Here is a 27,779-nt window from a genome sequence, read left to right as displayed (position 1 = left end):
ATCAGGATTGTCCTGAAAGAATGTGAGACCTGCAGAGGTTGCAGCTAAAAAGTCTTAAAAGGAAAACAAGAGTGTACCGAGTGATTGGAAAACATTTAGCCCATTTTCTAAATTTGGAAAAAAATACTTAGCACCCAAATTGAGTGAAAACTGAGTTATGTCAGAGGTTTCCTATTTCTATCCTTAATAAATCAGTAGATTCCAGGTCAATAATCTTAGTGCTTTCTCCTTTGTTTTTTTTTTTTTCCCCTCTAGAGGCAAATCATAAGTGGCAAAGTCCTCTAATTATGGACTAGTAATGAAGCCTTATCGAAGATTAAAGAATATGTTCGTTAATATAAAAATAGGTGAACATAAAATTGAAACTGAATTGTTTGAATGTCTTAGTAGTAACTTGAATGATATAGTAAAGAACGGTCAAGCAAGTTTGGAAATTTCTGAGTTAAACAGTCTTCTTAAACACAAGATTGTTCACAACCTTTAATGTGTTGTATGCACATTGCTGGGCATTTAAGAGTCCCCACAAGTCTTCAAGATACAATAATGTGCAGCATCTCCCAAACTCATTTGATCACAGAAACCTTGAGTACAGACCATCTCACAGGACTAGAGCTCTGAGGAATGCCCTTGGCAGAGAAGATGTGTTTGTGAAGTTGAAAGGTGATGTGCAAGAGCCAGAGTAGAGTGAGGAAAGAAAGGATTGCCAGCAAGCTGGGACATGTGAGCAATGCTGTGCAGCGGGATGCAATCTGGGAGAGAATCTCCAGGGTAGAGAAGTGTCTGTGGTCACTAAGTATGCAGGAATTAACTGCAGAGCAGCATGAAAGAACAAGGATGTAACTAAGCATGAATTAATAATGGATTATGATGACAGAATGTGGCTGACTGCATGCAATGTGCCTCAGAAAGAATAGCACATGTATGGTGAAATAACCTCTCATACATTGCTGGATGACTGTCTATCCAATGGCTAGAAGCCGCTGACTTTCCTTTACTCCTGGTAAAAAGATCAAACTCCTCAGCCCAATATTCAGGGCAGTGATGATACCTATTAATCTAGAACATGAAGAGGAAAAAGAGAGAAAGCAGTAGTATCTGTGATGGTAGTGGTGGTAGCTAATGTTTTTTTGAGCACTTGCTATATGCCAAGCGTGGTTTTTTGCACAGCAGTTCTATTGCCATTTTATAGATGAGTGTAACAGGGTTTAAAGCGATCGATTTCTGTAAGGTATCATAGCTAGTAAGCGATGGAGCCAGCATTTGAACTCAGGCACATTAAACTTTGATGCCTAGGCTCTAAACCATTGTACCTTTCTGTTGCAAGTGAGGCTTATTAATTTCCCAGTCTCAACTGTAAAAACAGAAGACCATCACCTTCTCTTCTTTCCTATTTAAATTTTAACTTTCATTCAGGACCCACTCAAGTCTTGCCTGCTCCAGGGAGCTGTCATTTTTTTCCAGCTTTCTCTGAATCCTTTTTTTTTTTTTTTTTTTTTTTTTTGCGGTACGCGGGCCTCTCACCGCTGTGGTCTCTCCCGTCGCGGAGAACAGGCTCCGGACGCACAGGCTCAGCGGCCATGGCTCACGGGTCCAGCCGCTCCGCGGCACGTGGGATCTTCCCGGACTGGGGCACGAACCCGCGTCCCCTGCATCGGCAGGCGGACTCTCAACCACTGCGCCACCAGGGAAGCCCTCTCTGAATTCTTAAAGCAATTTCTTTTGGTATCCTGAATTTTAGCACTGAATTGCATACTCGTTTGGGTACCTACTGAGTGAGAATTTCTGTCCACTCTAATCAGATTACAAGCCTTTACAGGGTCATATCTTTTAAGTCTTTGGCTTCCTCCTCACCACTTAGAATGTGTAGGTGTCAAGTAAATCCAAGATGGATGATGTGGATGGGTAGCGTTAGAGCAATCTGGCTGCAATCTCAGAAACCCATTGATCTCCGTGATTGATTTGACTTATCTTACTAAGTAGAAAGGTTCACCTTTTCTACATCAAAATATCGAATGAATGGATGAATAAAAGTGCAGACGAATACTTAAAGTATAAATGAATAAAAGTGCAAATAAATGTTTGATTTGGGTAGCAGAATAGAATAGGGATAAAAATATTTTAGGAGGGTGTGGAATATAGCAGTCTACGTTCACTTTCACTTACCCAAACTCGTTCATTTGAAAGTGTTTGGAGAAGGTTCATAATAATGAACAGATTTAAGGAAAGAGTCAAACGCAGAAAATACAGAAGGCCAAGGGCTTTAATTCCATTACATAGAAAAGAGTGAAAGCAGTTGTTTAAAACTTGAAGAAAAGGGCCGTGTGCTTTATTTCCTAATTGGAGGAATCTATGAATAAATTAGGCAATCACTTGACATAATTGATTTAGATCATGTGAATTCCCTTGCACTGCCAGGGAGGGTTAATTAGATCAGATTGTTTTGTGGCCCTTCCTAGTCTTCTATCACTGACATTTTTTCCCCTTTGTGTTCTTCTATCATTTCTTTTTGTTATCTTCCTTTTAATCTAAAGCAGTACATCCTTATATTTTAATTTATGAGAATTTTTTCCTTCTGTTTGTTGAATTAGAAAAAGTTGAAGATAAGTATTTCTCTAACAAAAAAACGGTGTGCTTATTTATGACTCCCCTTTTCATTTTCTGTAAATCTGTGTGCAGAAGAGTGGTGTAGTCTGTGCCTAAACCTCGTGCCATGGGAATTATATTCAAAATGTTCCTGAACTCCTTGCTTTTACGTGCAGCAACACGAAATCGAATTACATCAGGACAGAGTAATTTGACTGCGTGTGAGTTGTGGCGAAGGTTGTGTAAGCTGAATATTCAGAGATTTTGCTCACCTTGGGTCATATAGTATTAGTCATCGTGACAAATACCCCAAAATAATTCCCCCAAAATTCTGAATCAAAGAACATGATTAACTTAGAATAAATTGGAGATATTCTACATAGTTTAAACACTTGGTACAGGCTCACCCATTACAGCTCCGTAATTTACGCCCATTTTTATCCACAAAGCAGTTTTTGTATTTAGGTTTAATCCAAGAATTTATTAATACAAGTACAGTCTTCTCCAGCCTCATATGCTAAGACAACTGAGGAGCCTTAAGAGGCCCCATGATCACGTAACCTGACTTAGACAGTATCCAGCATAGATGTATTAGTTAACACTTAAATCGGCTAAATTAACTAGCCCCTTAGATATCTAAATCTGTATGCAAGTAAAAAAAGATAGTTTTTGTAAAATAGCAAACTATTCTTGTAAAACTGGTTAAATAGTTTTTTACAAGCCATAATTTAGAGATGTTGTTATATTGAAAATGTGGTCACCAAGTCGTTAAGGGCAAGAATTTCTAAAGACAGCTCAGTCTAATTGTCTGCCCCACTGGAAAAACTGATCATATGCTTCATCATTAATGGACTGGGAATATACTTGTGAAAGCAGGCGATAATCTTAAACAGGCGTTCAATATATCATTACCATGTACTTTTCTAAGCATGTGTTAGAAGGTTCATTTTGAAAATAAAATGCTAGTATTAAGAGAAATATGTAGAGAAGATTATTTGAGTGGAAAGAGAAAATATTTTTTTCTTAAGTTGGAAAAGAGATTTACTATGGCTAGTGTATGTGAAGCTAAGGATGGCATTCATTTTGGATTACACTGTTGTTTTTTAATCCAGCAACATCCTGAAAAATTAATTAATTTGGAAACTCCAGCTTTCTTAAATAAGATTGAGACCCTGTTTAAGAGACACTTAATAATCACTCCCTATTATCCTCATGTTCTGTGTTCAAGAGAATAAAGGAATAATTATAAAATACATGACAAAGGATTAACATCTCTAATATAGGAAGAGCTCTTGGTAGTAATTAGAAAACATTTCAATATAAAATTAGAAATATATATGATCAGACAATTCACAAAAGCAAAGAGAAATTTAATAAGCCAATATATATTAAATATATTCAGCCTCACAAGCAATGAGGAAATTAAGATATTATATTGGCAAATATTGAAAAATATATGCACCAGCCTTACAACACATGCTTGTTGTATTTTTAAGTTGATGCTGCCTTACTGCGAGGCAATGTGGTAATTGTATAAGTCACCTTAGCACCATTTTTACCTTTTATCCAGTAATTCCATTTAGAAGAACCATCCTACCAAAAAAAATGGAAGATTTGACCAAAATTTAAGTTTGATTTTTCACTGTAGTGAACTTAATTTTCCAGCAGGAAGAGGATTAGTGAAATTATAGGCTATTAATCTGATAGATATAATAGACTATTATGCAACCAATAAAACTCTTCGGAGTATTTAATGATATGAAACATTAATGATAAAACATTTGAAGAACACAGTGTACAATTAGTATATGTATGTATGTTGAGATGTGCGTGTCTATACATATATAAATAATGGAAGGACATTTATCAAAATGTTAACGTTGATTTTTCTCTTAGTGGACAGTGCAAGGATCATTTTTATCTTAGATATATTTCTGCATATTTCAAATCTTCAAACATGTGTTACACTTAAAATTAGAATAAAATCAATTGGCATCGTTGAAATAACTTTAAAATAGAATTTAAAAAGCAGGTAATCCTGTCCCTGATAGAAATGGGGATATTTGGGGCTTCCCTGGTGGCGCAGTGGTTGAGAGTCCGCCTGCCAATGCAGGGGACACGGGTTCGTGCCCCAGTCCGGGAAGATCCCACATGCCGCCGAGCGGCTGGGCCCGTGAGCCATGGCCGCTGAGTCTGCGCGTCCGGAGCCTGTGCTCCGCAACGGGAGAGGCCACAGCAGTGAGAGACCCGCGTACCGCAAAAAATAAAAAATAAGAGCACATTCCACTGCAACTCTCAGAGAACTCTACCAGCAGTGGTGTAATAAACGGGTTTTTTGGTCATATATTACATGAAGTCCGGATAGGGCCAATTCAGTGTCCCAGTGAAGCCATCAGAGACCTAGGCTCCTCCTCTTTTTCTATTCTGTCATTCTTGATTTTTTTGGCCTTTGTCCTCATATTTGTTACTGCAGTGTCCAGATGGTTGCTATATCTTCAGAAATCATATCCATGTTCCAGGCAAAAAAAAAAAAAAAAGTGGTGGACGGGGAGAAGGCAAAAGGCTGTGTCACCTTCTTCCCTCCGTATCAGGATATCCAATATTGTCTAAGAAGTGCTGCCCTGAAAACGTCCACTTTTAGCTTATTGGCCAGGCTACGACATGTCACATTCCTTGTCGCCAGAAAGCAGCTGGGGAGAACGAGGCTGCTGGTGACACTGGGTCAGCCAGCCTACAGTGTATGCCGTAGCTACCCTGTAAGGCTGTATGCTTCTGGTCACAGCTTATATACAGAAGTGCAAAGAGAGCCTCCTGTGAGCTGGCAGAAGTTGAGAGTTCTTTTAGATCTTAGTCTTTAGGGAGTATTATTCCAATCGTATTTTGATACAATTGTAGAATGGGTAGAAAAGCAGTAAGAGAGCAATGACCTGATTCCCTACCTACGGTCAGAGTGAAGCTTGACCAATTATATATTGAGGCAGGAGCAGAGGTTGAGGAGCCAGAGTTGCTTGGGACAGTGACGGTGCCATTTTCCAGCTGGAAACTCTAGTGAAGGCACAACATATAGAAAGGAGATGCCCATATGGAACATCAGTAAATCATTATTTGTTTTCTTCTTAATGATCCTAAAGCTATGATTTTTAAGTTTATATTTTCATGTCCTGGACTGTTGAAACAGTTCCTCTGGTTGAAGCAGGCAATGATTTTGTTTTTTTTCCTATCAGTCATTCTAGGCACAAGGCTTAGAGCCTACGTGCTTTACAAGGACCTACCCCAAAGGATCCGAGACATGAAAAAATTACTGGCTCCAAACTACGAGAATAAAGCCAGAAATTTGAAATTAATAAATGACTAGTTCTGAAATGTATCATTATGTCAGTTTTATTCATTGCTACATTTAGAATTTATTTTAAAATATCAGTACATTACATTTATATTTTGGGCTTTTTTTCCCCAGCTGACAAGAATTTCTAGGCATTCACAAAGATCGATTAAAAAGTCAGTCAGTTCTTACTAAATGAGAGATTCATACCCAAATAATTTTAAATCAATTTTTCTGAATATCTTTCAAACTTTTATGACAAGAAACTGTATTTAATGTAAGAATTGGGGGCAGCAGAAAGGAGGGGATGATGCACCATAAACGCAGCCCAATGCTTTTCCTTTTTCCCTTACTTGGTTGGTAGCTTCTAAGGCCTCCAAAGAAACCCCTGGTTTAAGGAAAAGAGATTTAAAAATCGCTTCCTGTGAAGTCACTTTGGAGTCTGGGTCTAGCAACTTTCTCCTTTTCCTAGTAATGTTTTCTATTAGTTCAGCCTTGTTCAGGATCCTTAATATATATCTCAATACCTTCCAAAAAAATAGTGAACATTTAATATGTATGTGTAACCACCCTTTCTGCCAAAAGGAGCCTGATTTCAATGAGCTCACCTAATAGATCAGTATAAATTCCCAGCTCATTTCACTAGTGTGTGCAGACCTTTGTGATCCTTTTTAAGGGAATGGTTGTATGCTCTGAATTGGAGAGACAGCACATAAACCCCCAAATTAATATCCTCTAATAAACAGTGAGTCCGGATGACAACTTTTCAAAATCTATTACATACTAGTAGCCTTGGACAGTTTGCATATTAAACAGATGATAGTAGAGTCTGGGCAGAAATATAGACACTATTACATATTTCAGTTCATGCCAGAACAGAAATCTTTTGATAGCTCTTATTGTAGCCAGGAACAGAAGCAGCTATACAGTCCCCAGCCAAAAGCCAGGTGCCAAAATTAATTCATGCAAGAATGAACTGAGTTGCTGTCTGAGTATGAAGTCCATAAGCTCTGGGGGAAATGCACATGAAAATCCTGGGTAGCTCGGGTTACTAGATCTTGAGGGTTATAGTTCAGTTCTGGGATGGCCAGTTAACTTTACAAGAGATACTGCCTCGTGATGGGAGAGTATGTTGCTACCCAGCCAGACACCCCACAAGCACCTGAAGAGAGCAGGGATGGTGTTCAGTAACGTAAGCCCTGCGCATTACTCAGGTGTAGCAGCCCGACTTGTCAAATGTGTAAGTGACACACAGTTTGGCGGGTTAGCTAATGCATGGATGACAGAATAGGGATTTAAAAAGATCTCAACAGGGAGAACTGATGAGCTGCAATTCAGAAGATTAAATTTAATAGGGATAAATGTAAATTCCTCTACTTGGGTTCAAAAAAAAAAAGAAAAGAAGCAACTGCCTCCCGTCTTACTCCCATCCAGTTCATTTTCCACGCTGCAGCCTGGGTGATCTTTGTAAAACATAAATCCGATCATGTCACTTTCTTGCTGAAAATCCCTTAACAGTGTCCCATTGCCTTGAGGATAAAGACAAAACTCATTAATGTGACTTTTGAGATTCTCCATAACTGACCCGTTTCTTTCTCCCCCATTCGGTCTCTCACCAGTCACGCGCTCATGCTGAGCACTTCTACTGTACAAAGGATTTTTAGATTCTGTGTGTGGGACCTGTTTTGGGGCTGTCATGTTTCCTCTGTCCAGAAATCAACTTCACCCTTCCCTCTACATCTCCAGGTCTCAACTTAAAGCCATCAGGAAGGCCCAATCCATAAACTAGGTCTAGTCTCTGTATTACCTATCTTCCCAGTTCCCTGAGCATCCTTGTTTCGTTCCATGTATTTAGTGAGTACCTACCATGTACCAGGCACTGTTCTAGACCCTGGAGACAAAACGGTGAACAAAGCAAAGCCCACATCCACATAGAGCTTATGTTCTAATGGAGAAGATGTCAGTGATGAATGCTTTGTAGAAAAAATGAAGCAGGAGGAGGAGATAGTAACAGACTTGTGGGTGGAAGGCCTTACTTTAGGTAAGGTGGTCCGGCAGGACCTCTGTGATGATCTGATATCTGTGAAGATGTGAATGAAGGAGAGCCATGAACTATGTGGGGGAAGAGTGTGTCCCAAAACCCTAAAGAGGGTCGTACTTGGCATGTTTGGGGAACTGCAATGAGTCCAGGATGGGTGAAGTACGCTGAGCAAAGGGAGAGCCATGCAGAACAAGTTGGAAAGGCCCCCAGGGACCAGGGCTTGGAGACTCTAGTAAGTTTTTAGATTTTCTTCTAAATGTGATTGGAAGCTATTGGTAGGCTTTGAGTCGAGAGACTGTCACGGTAAGATTTTTGTTTTGTTTTTTGTTTTAAAAGGATTACGGTAGCGCCTGTGTGGAAAGTAGGCTATAAGGAGTAAGCGCAGAATCCCAAAGATGAGTCAGGGGCTTATCACATCTGTCAAAGTGAACGGCTGAAGGTGGCTCTGATCAGGAAGGTTTGCTAATAGTCCTCTCACTATTTGTGGTTAGTTGTGTGATAGAAACCCTGCTGGTGCACGGCTCGAGACTGTCTTGTTCACTTCCACAATCCCCGTGCCCAGCATGATGACTGTCATAGCACTGGATCTCCACGGACATTGGTTGGACAGAGACCTGGCTTAAAGCAGTTAATATAAAAAGGACTTCAGGATTTTCATTGACTGTACACTTGACGAGCCAACAATAGGCCAGTTTGGCTGCCAAAATCTAATACTGTCTTAGGTTGCATCAAAAAGTTGGCAGGGGGTGAAAAAGAAAGATGTGAGTCCCCAGGCACGCCAGGCTGCTTCTACTCTGTTGAGACTATTGACCTGATCCTACACCATTTTTTTCCTCTAACTTCTAATAATGGTGGCCCTCAGTCCCAAGACCACACACTGGATTCATTTGTGGTTCTCTCTGTTGCTTCATTCCTATGTTCGAGCAATAAATTCTCTGTGATGTCACTTGGATTTTTCTCTTTCTCCCCTGCTCTAACATTGTCTGAACAATAGTCAATGCCTCCCCTTGGTAACAATTTCCAGGTGTATGAGGCTCAAGACAACTTATGACAACCCTATTTCTTACTTCTGAGACCATCAACAACCATGTTTAAGAGACACTGTTTGCCCTTTCACATGGTTATGAAATTCTACTTTAGGAGGTAGTGGTGACTAGTGAAATGTATAGTTCTTGATGGTAAAGCTATTAGCAAAGTCCTACCACTTGGACTCATATAATAGAAGGAATGTATACTTTGAAGTTGGGAACTCTTCAGTTCCCAGCTATCCCATCCCACTTGCTAACTTAATGACACAACGCTTCTGAGCCTCAGCTCCCTCCTCTGTAAAGTGAAAGTAATAGTGTTCACAGAGCTTTTGTGAGGACTGAATGGGATAACATATATTAAAATGCTTAGCATGATTTGTGTCACGTGTAAGTTGGTAGTAAGTTTTCGTTTCCTTCCTCCTTATCCCTGTTAAAGAGAGACTCACTCTATGGAAATATACATTGTAAATAGTGGGATGAGAGATGTGTTGTTTCACTGGTTCATAGTGAATAATGGCCATTTGTTGTGTGACTTATAGGGTAGCCTCTGCCCTTTTTTCCCCCGTGGTTTAATCAATATTGATTTCTTGCTGATAACGGAAATACTTACCAAGGGCCTAGGAAACATGAGAGTCTTCATAGTCTAAGTACTGGAAATAGTCCAACCCTTGGGTAGATCCAAAGAATTCACCGAGAAAGAAGTTTCCTGGGAGGGATCTCACGGTCTTTTCCCTGTCATAGATTTAAAAAAAGAGAGAGAGAGACTCCATACAACTAACCTGAGGGCATTTGTAATCTGTAACTGTTTATGATGTGAAGATGAATAAAATACTATCTTTGCCTTCATTGAAGTTTCCCACAAATCAACATAACATAGGATAAAAAGTGGTATATTTGCTTGGAGGCAAACCTAAAGTGTTCTGGGGGAGACAGAAATAGAGTATTCTACAAAGAGGAGGTTATAGTGGAGAGCTGGGCCCAGGAGAAATGTAGTATTTTTATATGAGAGGTTTGAGGCATTTCTATTAAGGATAAAGACAAATAGGAAGAAACAAGAAATCACTGTAAATGACTTCAATAACAGGTAAATAGAGGAAAATATAGGGAGAAAGGTAAAAAGGATTCAAACCTTAAATAAAAGACTAAGGAAACTATTTTCTAAGCAGGTGAATTTAGTGAAGGTTTTTGAGTAGGTTAGAGAAATGATGGAAGTGATGTTTAGCATAGATTAATCGGAATATGGTAAATAAGATGTAGAGTTGAGCAGGTGGAGGGAGGTCAAGAGCAAGTTGGAGGCATTTGCCAAAGTTCCGTCATGGGATGGAAGAAGCCTTGGGTCTGGTTATGAGGACACTTGGAAGAAAGTCATGTGACCTGCTCATGAAGGTAGCATGTGTGCTGTCAGGACAGGAATAGCCCTGGGCCTAGACATGGTTTCCTTTCAGTCCACCAGCTTAGCTGCATTCTCTTTGTGGTCCTGTATTCCAAACAAATTTTTTAATTGCTTATTCTCAGAATTGATTTCATCATATCTTTATGTAGGTGGCAAGCAGGTGATGAGACTTTCGAAGAATATCCTCAGTCACTGCTCACATTCTTAGCCCAGTGTCCTCCCCATTACGCTTCGGGTTCTAGTTACTCAAGTAGTCTTAGGGCCACTGGTTCTGTGATTTAGGAAGCTGTGGTTATAAGGACAAGATGTTTTAATTTATTAAATATTAGAATCATCTTGCAACGTATTTCAGAGAAATTAAATAGTACCGTATTGTGAAACTTGTTACAAGATTCACATTACATTCTTAAATACCTGAATTAAGGAGATAGGGCTGAGACTCCAGGGAAAGCAAGATGGTTAGAGTTTGGAGAGTACCAGCGAAGAGAGGTCTGCATAGAGAGTGAACTCCAGAACTATATAGAGAATCTCTCTTGGGTATTATACACAGAGCACTCATCAGAGCATGTATGTGAGGAAACTACCAAGGCTGAGAAAATAAGTCCCGAAAGGATCCAGGAAACAGTACCCAGAGCTCACACAGGACTAGGAATGGTACCTGTTCCCACCAACAAGATTGCGAAAACCTTAAAATCCACAGGACATTGGATAAGGTGTGCGTAAAGGCACTTCTTCTGCAGTAGGGCATCATCAGCCTAGGGTAAATGCTGCTGTAGTCCTGACTGACACATCTTAAAAGCAAAGCCCAAAAGGATTAAATCTTTTTAAGTAACTCAACTATATCCCGAAGAGAGAAAAAATATTTATAAGAATGTAAAAATACCGAGCACCCAACAAGGGTAAAATTCACAGTATCTAGCACCCAATAAAAGATTATCATGCTTGCCAAGAAGTATGGAAATATGACACATAATGAGAAAAATCAATCATTAAAACTAGAAGTGGTACAGACATTAGAATTAGCAGACAAACACATTAAAAAATTATTATGTTTGTGTTCCATATATTCAAAAGCCTGGAAGAAAATTAAACATGTTAAGTGGAGGTATGGAAGATGTAAAAAAATCTGTCCTCTGGAAATGAAAAGTTGAATGTCTGAGATGAAAAATACACTGGATGGAATTAATAGCAGATTAGACAATAGCAGAAAACAAGACACAGAAATGAGCAAAGAACAGTGACCTGAGGAGCAGCTTCAAGGTGGCCTGAAGTATGTGTGATTGGATTGCTCAAATGAGAGAGAAGGGTGAACAGAGAAAAAATATATGAAGAAATAGTGGCCACAAATTTTCCAAATTTAATGAAATCTAGAAAGCCAGATCCAGGTATCTCAATGAATTCCTGAACACACAAAAAAATGTTTAAAGAATTCAAGTCATGCAACTTATATTCCCTCTTACTACAGTGGAATTAAAATGAAATTCAAAAACAGAACGCTGGCAAACCTACAAATATTTGGAAAATAAAGAACTTCTCAATAACACATGGATCAGGAAAATACTAAGAGGGAAATTAGGAAGTATTTTAATTGAATGAAAATGAAAACAGTACATATCAACATTTGTGTGATTAAAAAACATTGTGGGATGCCAGTAAGAGAATAATTTATAGAATTAAACTATATTAGAGAAAGGAGAAAGTTCTCAAATCAATGACCTCAGCCAGGTTTCATGTTAAGAAAATAAAGAGGGTTCAATAAAATTGAAACCAAATTAAGCAGTAGAAGGGGAATAATAAAAAACAGAATACAAATCGATAGAAAAAATTTGAGAAATTAAATTAAGATCTAGTTTTTTAAGAAGGTCAATAAAAATGATAAACCACTAACCAGACTGATCAAAATAAAATAAGACAAGGTACATGAACATTGTTAGGACTGAGAGAGGGGACATCACTATAAATTCTACAAATATTAAAAGAATTTTAAGGCAATATCATGAACAATAAATTTGACAACTTAAATGGACAAAACTTGCGAGAGACAAACAAACTCATCCAAGGGGAAATAGTCGGAATATCCCTATAGCTATTAAAGAAATTGAATTATAGTGAAATACTTTCCCACAAAGAAAACTCTAGGTCCAAATGGCTTTATTGGTGAATTCTATAGGAGGAAATAATAGGAATTCTACAGAAACACTTCCAGATAAATAAAGAGGACAGAATGCTTCCCCAACTCATTCTATGAAGCTGGCATTACCAAAGCCAGACAAGGACATGGAAGAAAGAAAACTTTAGATTGACATTCTTCATAAATTGGTATAAAATTCTTTTTTAAAATTTAGCAAGTTGAACTCAACTATGTATAAAAAAGATTATGACCAAGTAGAGTTTGTCCTGGGAATGCAAAATTGGTTTAAAATTTGAAATCAATCAAACATTTGTAAGTCACATATTAACAGACTGAAAAATAAAAATTGCATGATCACATCAGTATACACAGCAAAGTATGTGACAAAATCCAGTATCATTTAATGAAAGATACAAATTTTAAAAATGTTATTTGGGGACAAATTTGTGGTAAAATTTTAAAGAAAAGCAAGAAAATGATACAGTACAAAATTCAGGATTGTGATTACCTCTGAGTAAGGAGGGAAAGGAATGAAATTGAGTAAACTTATATTCTTTTCTCAAACCCATTGGTTGATACACAGTGTTTGCTTTACTTTTGTCTGTTATATCTTACACATATGTTATAAATATTTTAATGTTTCAATACTTTGTAGCAGCAGTTTTTAAGGTTAGTGCGTTTTCTTTTTGTTTCTGTCTGAAATGGTGATGTAAAAAAAAGACATCTATTTACTCTATTAACAGCTTTGAAAACTCATAACATTTGTGTACTGAAAGAAGTACCCTCTGTACCAAGTATTCAGTATTGTTGTTAATGTAATGTGATATTTTCTGTACACAGAATGAGTTGCTCTTTCAAGTGTCATTACCATATGGGGAACAACAGTGAGATGGGTGCCAGCAAGCCCCAAAGTAAATTCATAAACACTAATAACCTACTTATTAGAGATACACAGTGAGTTGTGACTAGACTACCAATTATATTTTTTTCTACAGTTCACTACTCAAAATATAAGTGAGTTTATATTTGTAACGAACAGTTCTACCATGTTGTGGTCTTTATTTAGACCTATCCCAGGTTCGAATTCCAGTCACCTTCTTCCAGTCACCCTTTCCTTGCCAGGAGAGTATCTGCAAATTGCACCACAAGAATTTTACTAGGTTTATACACATTTTTGTTACAACATTCATAGAACCATATGTATGCCACAATGAATATCTTTCACATTCATTGGTCTAGAACATTTTGCTGAATGGATGTATCCAAATTGCTGCTTCCTTTCTTTACTCATTCAAATGTTGCATTCATTCACTCAGCAAACATTAATGAGTACTTACGAGGGGGTGGGCATGATTCCAGGCTAACAAGGAAAAACAAGACATATCCCTTCCTTAAGGTGCTCATGTTTAATGTGAAACAGACCCATACACAAATAATTGAGATATTTACAAATTACTTTGGTCCTGAAGCTCAGCCTGGAGACATGAGAAGATGACCTGGAGAAGATGACATTTGAATGGGGTCTTAAAGCATGTTTGCCTAGCAGGAGAATGGATGAATTTTCATTGTAAGTCAGAAGAAATTCCATGTGCTATGTGTATACTATTGTACAGATGCATGAAGTTGCACGGTCTGTTCAAAAACATACTTCTGATGTGATAGAGTGCAGAGCACCTAGCAGAAGTGGTGGTGTGTGAAAGGCAGGTATAATCCATCTTTAAGCACTTGCTTCTGCTAGATTCCAAGATAAGTTTTTATATCCTCTAGGTTGTCTCATACTCTGTGGTAGGGGGCATTATCTACATTTTTACAAATAAGTTCAGTAAGATTGAAAAAGACTAAGTAATTAGTCCATGGTCACACATGGAATTAGTATCAGAATCCAGGTCCCTGTAACAGCTAAGCTTGAGCTCTTTCACTCTTACAATGCTGCTCCCTTGCCATGAACAAAAAGTGTCCCAGGTGTATTGGTTCAAGTACTCAGTCACCAGAAACCTTTATTATTTTTGTGAATCCTCGTGTCTGTGTGACTGTCTACTATATCCCTAACACATATCCTTCTTCCTTTATTATACTATTTATTACATTACATTGTATCAATACATTATTTATTTGTATCTCCTCATTAAACCCCAGGCTTGAGTGTCTGATTCTTTTCAGAAAGAAAGTGCTTATTGAGTAGATTCAAGACAAATGAATCAATGAATTTATGAAGGCATGTTTTGGGTTTTCCAATGCTTTTTAATGAGATAAAGACAATAGTATAAGAACATAAGGAAAGTATTGGATTTTCCTAACTTTAGATTGAAGCTCTCCTAAGATTCATGGAGAAAGAAAGGGAATTCCCTGGCGGTCTAGTGGTTAGGACTCTGTGCTTCCACTGCAAGGGGCCCAGGTTCGATCCCTGGTCTGGGAACTAAGATGCTGCGTGGCCAAAAAAAAAAAAAAGGAATTCTGAGGATATCACTGAAAAGCTGTGAACATATGAATAGTTGGATAATGATGAGGGAATGGGTCCCTCATTTTTGTCCTGTGGCAGCCTGGCTGGAAGATGCTCTGTAACATTAGAAGAAAACTTCAGCTGTTCTGATTAGCGTATTGTCAGAGCAGCAACACGTCCAGGGATGAACAGGGTGCTTTGGGGGAGATGGTGAGATAAACATTTATGTCATTATATTGTACTGATCACCTAGCCCCTTTTTCAGCAAAAGCCTTATTTTGTTTTTGTATTTCGCTTTTTTTCCAAGAGATGGAAGAATTTTTCAACACATAAGAATTTATAGCGCTGAAAACTCAAAAAGTCTCCCTAAGGAGTAGCAGTATGCCAAATAGTCACTGACATAAGAAAACACTATAAATTAATGCAGTAATAGTTCATGGTTGCTAAGGCAGGAACTTAATTTACAACTTGAAACAGGTTTGTGTTCCTTAGAAATTCTGGAAATCAATCAGTGGTATGGAAACTGATCTGCTAAAAGAGAAGAAAATTGATTCTTACTATTGGCAAGTACATCAATTTTTTTTAAATTCTGAAGGAACAACTTTTAGAAACAAGTTTATTAAGCATTAAGGAATTATTTGATATTTAGTTTCCTAGTAAACTATCCAAAGAGAAGTGTTTATGGCCTCATTAGAAGATAGATTTTTATTGTGCCAATCATCATCTTCAAAACTGCAGTCTCTATCATGCCAAAGACAGGAAAATCAGAAGTTAAATGAGATAGAGCTGTCTATGTGAAAGACCAGCATTGCATCATGTTTTAGAATGCTGCTTTGCATCCGAGTATCTCAATATGAAGTAGTGGGAATCTGAACACATTTGCATATTCCCCATTCGTGACGTAGTGTTGGCATTCTCAAAAAGAATAACTACCTGGTGGCAATTTTTATCTGAAGAGATTTGTGCATGTTAGCAATATACCATCTTCTGTCAGCATAAGAAGAGCCTATGGGGCCCATTAACTCACCAAATCTGCCACTGTTCTTCAAAGTTTTATTAAGCAAGTGAAGTCCCTAATAATCACTTGTAAAATTCATATCAAATGCTATCAATAAGCAAGGGGATTATTTTCCCCCAGTGAGAATGCATTTGAAGAGTATAAGAAGGCTTGACAAAAGAATGAAACCTTTAAGTGATCACTATATTAATATAAATATATCCTACCAGGAAGCCAATATATGTAAGTAGTATATGCACTTTAATGTCTGCCACTAATAAGTTCTCGGAGTACCATATTTTTCACAGATTTTCTTCCCGTATTTTCTTTCTTTATGGTTTCTCTCAACTCTAACAATGAACCTCGTTGAAATTAAGCCAAAAGACACTGTGTGTTTATCCACACCTTTTAAAAAGTTTCCACTAGTGTTGGGTAGTTCGTAGACCTTTGATTAACTTCAAAGGTCTATAACCAAAATAACTGGAAACATAGGCCCACAGGGTGCTGTGTTTCCTGAGCAAGTTTTCCTGAACCAGAGGACGAAGCAGGAAATTAACAAACATCCAAACCAAAGAGTGTCCTCCTTACGAAAAACCTTATAGTAATTAAATCAAATAGTGTCCATTGATCTTGAGTTGAATGCCAGGAAGCAGGAGCTTAATAGAAATCCCATTATCTAAATAAATCTAGAGAAATCTCAGGAGGGACAAGTCCACAGTGCCCTCTAAGAATGTAATAAAAAATGTCTGTGAATTTCATCTTCAGAAGGACTCAACATTTCCCTAATACCTCTTCAATTACTATAATAACTCTTTAAAGTAATCAAGAGCAAATAGTACCAATCTTTGGAAACTGAAGGATAAGAAAGGGAATATAATATGCTCTAGAAACTGGAAGGAAGGAAGGAAGGAAGGAAAGAAGGTAGGTAGGTAGTGAAGGGAAGAGGGAAGGAAGGGAGGGGGGAGGGAGGGAGGAAGGAAGGAAAGAAGGTAGGTAGGTAGGTAGGTAGGTAGGGAAGGGAAGAGGGAAGGAAGGGAGGGGGGAGGGAGGGAGGGAGGAGGAAAGGGGAGAGGGAGGGAGAGGTGGGGAGAAGAAAGAAAGGAAGAGAAAACAATCTGTCATTAGAACCAGAACAAGAAATTTTGGTTCCTGTTCCATCAACCCTCTCTTACTTGACACTTTTGGTACCTTACTTACCATTTTGGAATGATAGACCTTTCTCACACCGGGCTCACTCATATTCAACCTCTTGTAAATAAGCTCTTTGTTTAAAATGACATAGCTATCGTATTAATATTGCTACTGTTGCAACTGCTGTGCTATCTAAATAATATGCAGGAAATGACTAGACTTAAGCTCCAGCCCTGAGAGGAAACTTTATAGTAGCTTTAAGGTAATGTGAGTTATAAAAGAAGTTGAGTATTAATTATAACACTTGTCATATTTTTAAAAAGCTTGGTGGTGTGTATAATTTTACCTCATTTTCTCACTTGCTACTGTTATTTAAATCACTTCCCAGCACTAAGCATGTGCATAAAAGATGATTGTTCCCAATTTAACCTTTTAAGTAAAATGTATTCTATTAATTAAGTCATTACAATTCCCTCTATTTTCTATGATGTTTATTCATTTATCTTCTGTCCTCAAGATAGACATCTGTGTCAGTGAATATTTTGGAGAAAGACCCCTAATTTTTATGCCCATCACCCATTTGGATGTTCTACACTGTTTATTGTAATAGTTTGGTAGTGTTCTAAAGAATTTCAAATTGTCAATTAAAATAATTAGTATTCCTACTAAAAATAGTAGATAATATTCAGCCAAAAAGTTAAGTTACCATGTTCAACCTAACATGGCAAGGGAATTTGTAGGACTTAAACTGACTTAGATTTAATGGGATAACTTATGTCTGTTAAAAAAAAAAAAAAAAAGACAAAAACAAAAAATAAGATCCTACCCTTGTGTGAATTCCTTTTTCAGAATAACTGCACAAAATAAAATCATGTATGTAGTCTGAATACCATATTTCCTTTGCCTTTCTTCCACTACAAGATGAACTGGGAGCCATGTAAACCGGGAGGTAAAACCTGCTGTGGGTATTGGATTATCCATGAGATAGCAATTGAAAGTACCTTGTGCCCTGCCTATTCCTTTATAATCCTAGGCAAGTGAAATCATAAGCACCACCGCCATCATTAAATTCACAACCTTTACCGCTCTCAGTTTCCATTTATCAAAAGTTTTCATTTATTGAGAAACATGTACCTGGAACTGTGCTAAGTGCTTTTTAAAATTTATTTCATTCAGTTCTCACAACTCCTTGTACAGTGTTTGTATCTCATTTTTCACATGGGGAAACTAAGGTTTAAAGGAGCTTAGTAACTTGCCTGATAAATCTTGAATTCAATCCACATCTGTCCCATTATTAGCTATCATGTTATTCTGTAACATCTAATGTAAATTAACTCTATTTAGTTTATCATTAATGATCTAATAACTAATATTTATTAAGCACTTACTATGTGATCTTCTAAGTATTTTGCATAAACTTACACAAATAATCTTCACTCTAAACCTACGGGGAAAGCAGTATCAACCTCATTTTATATATGATGAGATTGAGGCACAGAAAGTTAAAGTAAATTGCAGGTAACCAGTAAGTACCTAAGTCAAGATTTTAACTCAGACAGATGATTTCTTATCTGTGTAATGGGGATGAATTATTTCAGCTTGAACCTATTAGAACTGTAGATTTCTGAACATGTTAAACAAATTTATAGCTAACACTTGTTCGTATTGGTCAACATAGAAAGATTTCTATTAATAACATATTCAAATTAAAAGGGTAATAGTGTTCTAACATACGGGTGTTTGTCAAGTGTTTTCTTACATTTAATTCATGTTATCAATAATCTGAAAAATATAACAACTCTTCTATGATTCATCACAAGTATAGTAGAGTGATTAAAAGTGCCATGTTTAAGCTCTGGCTCCTCCACTTACAAGATATGCTGCAGTTTCTTTATCTGTAAAGATAATAATAGCTATCTTTACAGGTTACTGTGAGCATTAAATGAATTAATAGCTATAAAGAGTATAGGGTAGAACTTGTATATTACAAGTGCTCAGTATTAGCTTCTAGTATTATTTTTTTAGTCACCATCATTGTTTTCCAATGTTTTTTCATTTGTACTATAGATTCCACTGTATATTTTTTCAGACCTGGGAAAGACAGAATTTGGCCCACAATTGGAGGCTGATACATATGGATTGACATCTCCAACTGGAAACACGAAGAAAAGTCCAACAAGATTTTTAAGCAGTTAATACCAGGAAAATCACAAACATGTAGTGCTCTTGTCTAGAAAATAAAGAAATAGCTTAGGAAAGGAGTGCTAGGTGGGTGTGGGAAGACTTAGGAAGATTTTTGTATAATAACTGGGTCAGTGAAATATGACTGAATGTTGTAGGTAAAGGAAGGAGGAGCTTATTACTCTGAGACCAATCTCATATTTGGGAAAATGGAAGAGGTCCTCCTTGTTGGCAGAGTTCCACTCACCTTGCTTCTACCCTTGAGCCACCAGAGTTTTAGAGACTAATGTAGACAATGACATATGGTGAATATTTTTTTTATTTTAACATCTTTATTGGAGTATAATTGCTTTACAATGGTATGTTAGTTTCAGCTTCACAACAAAATGAATCAGTTATATGTATATGGTGAATATTGCACAGCTGTTGTTGAATATTGAAGTGATAATCCATGCAGAGTTGCTTAAGGTTTTAGAACTTGGCCTATTTGTTCATGAGAGATATTGGTTAGTAGCTTTCATATAACGTCTTTGCTTGATATTAACATCAAGGTAATGGTAGCCTCATAGAATGAGTTGGGAAATATTCCCTCCTCTAAATTTTCTGAAAGAATTTCTGTAGAACTGGTATTATTTCTTCCTTAAATGTTTGGTAGAATTCATCAGGAAATCAGCTGGGTTTAGAGTTTTCTTTCTGGGAAAGTTTTTAACTTTCAATACAAATCGATTAAAAAACAAACTATAGGGCTGTTAGATTATCTCTTTCTTCCTATATAAGCCTTGGTAATTTGTGGCTTTCAAAATCATATCCATTTCATCAGAGCTGTGTTCATCTAAAATTTTATCCACTGCTGAAGCAAGATTCTTCTTCCTATTCTAATGGATGCCCCTGAATTTTGAAGTTTTTCACTCTGGGTATTGGGAATAGGAACTTTATTCCCAACCTTGTGTAAACTTTGGACGCTGTGCTCTTTCCCCTTTGGGGCGGTTCTGTCCCAGGTCTTGGGTAGTTTCCTCACATGCATGTGATCATCAGCAATTAATTAAATACCTGAGGGGATCCTTTGCAGATCTCAGAAAGATTTCTGTATACCTCTCTTCTCTCCAATTCTCTGACCTAAACTCTGCTTTGGTTTCCCTGGGCCTCCAGCTTCATGTCCTCAGGCTGGAATATCCCTGGGCTCTGCCCGTGTTCCCCTTCCTGCACCACAACCTGGAAACTTTCTCTAGACAGTAAGCTGGAGCAATGGCAGGAGTCACCCCACCTGTTTTCCACCTCTCAAGGGTCACTGTCCTCTGTTGCCTGACGTCTGATCTCTTGAATGCCATTGTTTCGTGTTTTGTCTATTTTAGAAATTTTTTTTCAGGAGGAATTGTAAGTTTGTTCCCTTTTGCTCCATTTTGTCCAGATATAGAAGTCTGATCCTTGGGGATTAGATATATTGCTGTCATGCTCAAAGAGTTTTATTATATATTATACAGCTCTAGATTCTTGAGTTTTTCTGTTTTTTTGGATACAGAAACAACAGCCCAGTTAAAATAACTGAAAGTATTAGAATTTTTTTTTTTTTTTTTTTTTTTTTTTTTTTGCGGTACGCGGGTCTCTCCCGTTGCGGAGCACAGGCTCTGGATGCACAGGCTCAGCGGCCATGGCTCACGGGCCCAGCCATTCCGCGGCATGTGGGATCCTCCCAGACTGGGGCATGAACCCATGTCCCCTGCATCAGCAGGCAGACTCCCAACCACTGCGCCACCAGGGAAGCCCTAGAAATTTTTAAAAGAATGAAATTCTATTCACAGAAGGTTTAATGTACATATATTTCTTCATAACTGTCTTTAAATTAATAGAATTGAGGTGCCCCAGGCAGGCTGGGGAAGATGTTTTCTCAAATCTTTGCCAGTAAAAGATTTCACTTATTACAAATCTATATTAATTTATTGTTCGAAAAATGGCTGATTTACAAGCAGGTCTGATCCTTGTCTCTTTAATTTCTTTGCAGTGCCAGATGAAAGCAAAGTCCATTCATTGGCTGGACACAAATCGGGTAAGAAATTCCTTGTAACTGACTTTATATTCTCCTTCCTGGAAATCTCTGGCTGTGTTTGAGTAGCAGATGGAAGCTGTTTCCATCCTCTCATCACTTAAAGACTTGCTAATTAATACACGAGATGTCTCCGACTTCCACAAAGGTGAGTTATTGCTTGGCCATGTGTTGTATAGTGGCATAATGTATGCTGACTGAAATGTTTGAGAAGGAGGAAGAAAGGTTTCCAAAAAAATAATTATAAAACCCCAAATCTTTAACCTGTATGCCAGCTGAACACTTAGAATAACAAAAAATTACAAAGAAAACCCAAGAAAGTTTGAAATTATTTTCCATGATGACTCTCACATTAAAGTGACAGGACAAAGAATTCCAGAAAAAGAAAAACGTGGCCATTTCTTCCTTCTCAAAAAAGAATCATTTTTTTGCCTGTCATCACAGGGGATTGGGCCTGAGATGACTGTATTCTCTTTCTTTAGACTCATGAATGAGCTCCCTGGAGGTGCCCTAGGAAGTCCACCAGGACTCTGAGGGTCTCTAGGCTCTTTCTCTGTTTTGTGTGATATACCTTCAGGTCTAAAATCCAAGCTTTTCCTTCATTGCCAAATGACCTACCTTCTGTTCCTTTGCCCTTTCTTCAGCATCATTTATTCACATTAGTTGAAAACACTTAAAGCTACTAAGCTAGTAAATACAGCAGTAATCCTTTTCTCGTAAGGGTGCATTATTTGGGGGGAAAACTATCCATTTTACTCTTAGAAATGCCACTCCAAACAACAGGAGGGTTATGATTTGTTGGCAGCCCTTCGTTTCTGAAACAAAGAAGTCGTTCCCATCACCAAGCATCTCCTGTGTTTATGGGCCAATTATGTTCTCAGCAGTAAGTGGCCTTGATGCCTCATTACTTCCATCATGTTCCAGGACAAGATTATGATTTTTTTTCCTTTTCTTCTTTCTCCAGATTCACTAGTGATAACAGCAGGGAAGGTCTAGGTCACAACTCTTAGATGTTTTCTTTTCTGCCCCTCCTAATAAAAAGCCTAAGAGGTTAGATCACTGTGAAAGAAAAGATTTCTGAGGGAGTGATAAATTGCCACACGCTGCTTGTTCCCATGCCTGGTACTTCTTGTCCTTAGCTCTCTTACACATATGAATACTTGAAGATAAAAACCTATTTACATACTGGGATGGGCTTCAAGGTAAGAAGTAGAAACATTTTTTTTAGAATGTGTATCAATTTGGTTTTTGAAAACAAATAATAAACTTGCTGGCTTTTTCTGGGAAATCGAATCTTACTCTAATCTTACTTCATTTCCAAACAAATTACTGTTAGCCAGTAAGCAAAAATTATTGTCACTCTTTTTAAAGGCAAACATTATCTTGGTATATTGGTATAGTATTTTAGGTAAATTTTAATGATATGTTTTTATGTAGTGTGAAATAAAGATATTAGGAAAGAAGTACTCTAAACATAAAAATTGAAATAATCTTCCAAATTAAAAGAAAAATGTTAAAAATGGCATAATTTTAAAGCTGTCAGTCAGGTTAACTGTAAGGTTCACATGGCAGAGTTATTTTAGCTGGTAATAGAAATAATACTAATGGTCTTCATATCCCATGAATCAAACTGTTGAAATACATCAGATGTTTTAAATAAGATTTTTGTTACTAATGAACTATTATTACAATATTCACTATTCTTATATTTTAAGTACTTTTATATTCTATCACAACATCATCAAATTTTTCATTGGCTTTTTGTGGAACCGGGGCAAACGCTGAAAACAGCCAGAAAGTTGATAACTTTAGAGCCAAAGTGGCATACGATAAAACACAGTGAAGAGGGCTAACCAGTCACCTCAAATTGTGAGCTCTAGACTTAAATGAGAGCACTCTATAAAACGTTAGAGACAGTACTGAGAAAATAAAAAGCAGCATGAAAGAAAAAGATGCTATTAAGGTCTTGAATTATAATGCTCCTCAAGAACCCATCCCTCCCATGAAGTGCAGCTCCTTGTGTGGGCTACACTGGGTAGAGCATTTTCCCATTAGGCTTTGGTAGTGAGGACAGTGAAAGAGAATTAAGGGTCCTTTTGATTCTGGCAACCTGTTCAGTCATTTTTAACATTCACCTAATATAGAACTATAGTCTCCATCTGCTACAGTCTAGACCACTAAGCAAGTGCCAGTTTGGATTGTAATGTGCAGCGTGCCCTGATCATTCGTACTTATCTCGCCAATGTCAGCTTCTTTTTTGTTTCACCTTTCTCTTCCCCAAATCCTTTCTCCAGAATTTTCAGGTGAAAAAGTGGTATCTCTTTTGCTAAGAAGAAAGTGTATCTCCCTCTGTCTCTTTTTAATCATGGAAATGTGGGCCCCTTTCCCACTATCCAAGACCATCAGGAAGTTAAATTAAATTTTATGTGCTGACCTAAATCTATCATCCATCCTCTTATTTAGGATGATATTCAACATTTTAATAAATTCATCTGAGTTAAAATTTCTTCTGAGTCAGCTACTTAGTGTGTAGAGAGCCATTTCATGCCAAGTTCCATCTGTTGGTCTGGCTTGGGTACTTCCCAAATTTGTGACAATATTTTTGGCACCATTTCCTTGGCTTATTCTTTAAATGGTTGATTCCTCAGAGCTCAGATCAAATCAAAGTCTTAGGTAAGATAAATCTTTCTAACATTTTTGGCCCAAAATGTAGTATTCCCTCACCTCTGCTGGAATCAGTCCAGTATTCTTGAGATTTCTCTAATAATCTATCTCACGGGCTACGCCTGGCAGTACATTGCATCTCATACCTTGGCAAGGAAAATGGCAGGCTGGTACTCCTGTTTAGAATCTTATGGGGTGCTCTTCCACATATAAGAGGTATTAATGTTTATGGGATGGTGAGACCGATCAAAGAGAAGTTAGGAGCAAAATGCTTTTTGTTTGGCTCCTTTAAAAAAAAAAATCATAAGTTTCAGAGAGCCTTGAAAAACCAAAAAACTGTCTTTCACCTTTTTCCCTAACTATCTCAGTAATTGAATTCTGACAAAACTCAAATCCTAGCAATGCACAGGGGAAATAACTTCAGCAAAATGTATATTTTAAACAATAAAACCATTTTTTAAAATGACAAATATTCTGAGGAAACATTAGAATCCAGAGAAAAATGACATCAGATTTGTCATAGCCTTTTTTTTTTACATTATGCTTTAATTTTAGCTATACACAGACTCATAAAGTATGTCCAAGAAGGAGTCCTTTTTTTCCCTATGTACTGAACTGACACTTAAGCCAATAGTTTAATGCCCCTCAGCATTCAGACAGAAAGGACTTATAAATTTGACTTTTTTAAAACATGCCGTCATATTTTTTTGTTTTGATTTATTGCTTAGAATGGTTTTAATATGTATTGACTGTCTACAGAGATCTTTGCTGACCCAGCTCTTTAAGATGATGCAGTACTGAAGAAAGCGGATGATGAGTCCTTCTTTATGAGCTCTGACATGTTAATTAGCAAAATGGACTAGAAAGCTTTCCTATTTCTACTTAAATTTCTTATAGTCTCAAACACCTGTCTATATAACTGTAAAACAGGCAAGTCTGTAAAAGTAATGGTTGGCAGTAAGTCCAGACCTTTTCTGAGACGAGTTTATCAATTAATGAGCAAGTATCCATTAACAATCTAGGGGGACATCTCTCCAGCTGAGGTGCCTTGCAGCCACTAAGTACGGTTGGTATCTCAACACATTTTGCTAATGAAGAAGCTGAAGCTCAAGGCGTAAGTCCTTGTTCTCCCAGTTGATAACTCTTAGGGTTAGGATAGAAACCCAGATGCGATGTGGCAGAGCCAATGAATTTGGACACTTTATATTCCACCAGCATGTGCCTAGCATCTCACAATCTCAGGAACTGAGAAGAATGTAGGAGTAAGACACAGTCTAGTTGGAAGGCATGACACACATATCAAGATATTCTATAAATCATTACTTACCTTTTATAACCTCAACTAGCTAAACCAGGAACACAGTAGGTGTAATTTCTCTATGGTAATTCAGTGAGCAGGAGAAGAACATCAAATCTGATCATTTGTGCCTTTGTTTCTCTGCATGCATGTGCACGTGAATGTGTGGGCCAAGAGATGTATGAAAAAAATATGCATGTGATGTACACGTATTATACATAAGTTATAGGAAATGTGCATGTGATACGTGTCTTACAGCAAAGGCTGAGAGCTTAGTATGCAAGTTGCTGACTTGACAGAACATACATTCTGCTTTAAGTGCATTGTGTGTAGGGACTTCCCGGGCAGTCCAGTGGTTAAGACTCTGCGCTCCTAATGCCGGGGGCACAGGTTCGATCCCTGGTCGGGGAACAAGATTCTGCATGCTACACGGCGCCGCCAAATAAATAAATAAAGAGATGCATTGTGTGTAAACGTCAAATCTAGAATGTTCGAATGTAGCTAAAGAAATTGCTGAATCTTTGCAAAAGAAAAGGTAAAACATAAGGTGATTTGATAGTCACTTTAAGAGTAATGGGTTATTAAATGACATTTTATAACTTTTGTTGAGTCTTAGTGTTCCATACTTTTATAGAATATCTAAGTTAAAATATGCATTTAATTTTTGGAGCACCAACCATGATCACTTTTCATATCTGAGTCTTCTAATTGAATTACTGTTTTTTAGGACTTTTCATTGTTATTGTTGATGAGGAACTAAAATCATAGAGTAAGTGGGTAGTGGATTTGAACTCTGTTTCTTTCCTCATCAGTTGGTTAAGGTAATACTGCACGGTTATCTATTTGGACAAACATTTTTATTGGGTATTTTCTAAGCTTCTGTCATGTGTTATGTTGGATAACTATAGCTTTAGACACAAAAAAAGTATGCATTTCCCACATGCTTCAGCCTTGATTTACATTTCCATGGGATTCAGGATGTTTTCATTAGAAAAAAATTAATGATACATCTAGGATTCTTTCTATAGAAACTTGATTATGAAGCAACCTTAGTGTCTCCTATATTGCAAAATGTTAGTGATTAAGCTATCCTCTAAATTTCAAAGAATCAAATCAAATTAGAAAGAAATATAAGTTTATTTACTATTCAAATGTGGTGTAGGTGTGTGCATTTCTAAATTTCGTGAGTAAATAGATACTACATTTTTTTATAAATCAACTTTCAAAGTTATTTCTGTTCCACTCATGTCTATTAAATACCCACTCTGTAACAGGTATTAAGTTTTAAGCGCTGGAGATACAAAGTGACATGTGTCAGAAAGGAAGTGCTTCCATAGCAGCATCTGAAAGATAAATAGAAGTTTGAGGAATAGAAAAGGTCACTGAGCTAACACTTTCCAGGCACATGGAAAGTTGTGAAAACATGAAACTTCATGGTGTGTTCCAGAAACTGTAAACAATTCGACATGGCAGGAGTGCAAAGGGGAGAGTGACATGCTAGGAGGTTAAGCAAGAAGGCAGAGATTAGATCATGGGGAACGCCTACCAAATGAAAGAATGTGAATTTTATCCTACAGGCTCAGAGAATCTAAACAGATTAAAGGAGGGGAGTGGTCAGTTTTATAGTCTAGTGATACCACTCTGGTTGTGGGGACTTGAAAGGATTTTTTTTTTTTTAAGGCAAGAATAGTTAAAAGACCACTGCAATAGTCCAGATAAGAGATGATGTGGGCATAAATTTAAGTGATGAAATTAAGGAAAGAAAAGTATGAAGTATTTAGAGAATAAAGCCTTCAATTTTGTTGTTTGTTTGTTTTTTAATCAAACTTAGTGGGTAAATGAGAGAGAAGATCCAATTTGATTATCAGTGTATCAGTCAACTCTTGCTATAACCATGCTACGTAAAAAAACCAACAGTTAACACTTATTTTTTGATCACGTATCTTCAGGTGGGCTGGGACTTGCCGATCTCAGAAGTGTTTGGCCAGGCTTGGCTCTAACCTGTAGTTCAGGTCCAGGTTTTCTGCCTGTGTCTCTTATCCTCCTTGGGCCAATGGTTTCTTGAGGCAAGTACCTTTGATAACAACAGTGATAAGATGAAAATAGAGTAGGCAGAGAGGGAACCCATAAGCTATGTGGCAGTGTTCATGTATTAATGATGTGAGAGTGAAGGTGATAGAAGGAATGATAAGAGGAGTAGAAGGAAGTTGGCAGGATAGCGTTAGCTCTGAAAGAGTCAGGATTTTATATAAGGGTAGAGAAACAATGTACCTGAACTTGGAAATGTGAAATAAGGAGATAGCTGAGCCCCCTCCCAACCCTGGGAAAGAAGAGCTTCAAATGAGAGGGCTGCAGGAGAAGCAGATTTCTTGGTGGAGAGCTAGATTTCAATGAAGGCTAAAAGGAAGGGGAATTTTCAGAGAAGGGTTTGGAAGTGAACAGCATTGTGTCAACCATGGGAGGATAGTGGAGATTCGAGGAGGCAAGGTGGAGGATTCTGGGCTGGAGGGCAGAGTGGGACGGTGAGTCA

At 37.5% G+C, this 27,779-nt stretch overlaps 1 protein-coding gene across 4 annotated transcripts in view; it reads left to right on the top strand.

Moving 5' to 3' along the window:
* The window catches only part of PARD3B (par-3 family cell polarity regulator beta), a 1,048,345-nt gene that overhangs the window by 636,081 nt on the left and 384,485 nt on the right, over positions 1-27,779 (top strand). For all 4 annotated transcript variants that reach the window (XR_009564558.2, XM_060301965.2, XM_030854060.3 and 1 more), the window contains one exon: positions 21,247-21,291. Coding sequence is in view for 3 of the 4 variants with exons in the window: in XM_060301965.2 (XP_060157948.1) it covers positions 21,247-21,291 (45 nt within the window). In the remaining variant the exon portion in view is untranslated. The remainder of the gene's footprint in view (positions 1-21,246; positions 21,292-27,779) is intronic.

Source organism: Globicephala melas, chromosome 7 (assembly GCF_963455315.2).
Source record: "Globicephala melas chromosome 7, mGloMel1.2, whole genome shotgun sequence".
NCBI lineage: Eukaryota > Metazoa > Chordata > Mammalia > Artiodactyla > Delphinidae > Globicephala > Globicephala melas.
The sequence above is the reverse complement of the archived record's forward strand: the minus strand, read 5'-3'. Positions and strand labels throughout refer to the sequence as shown.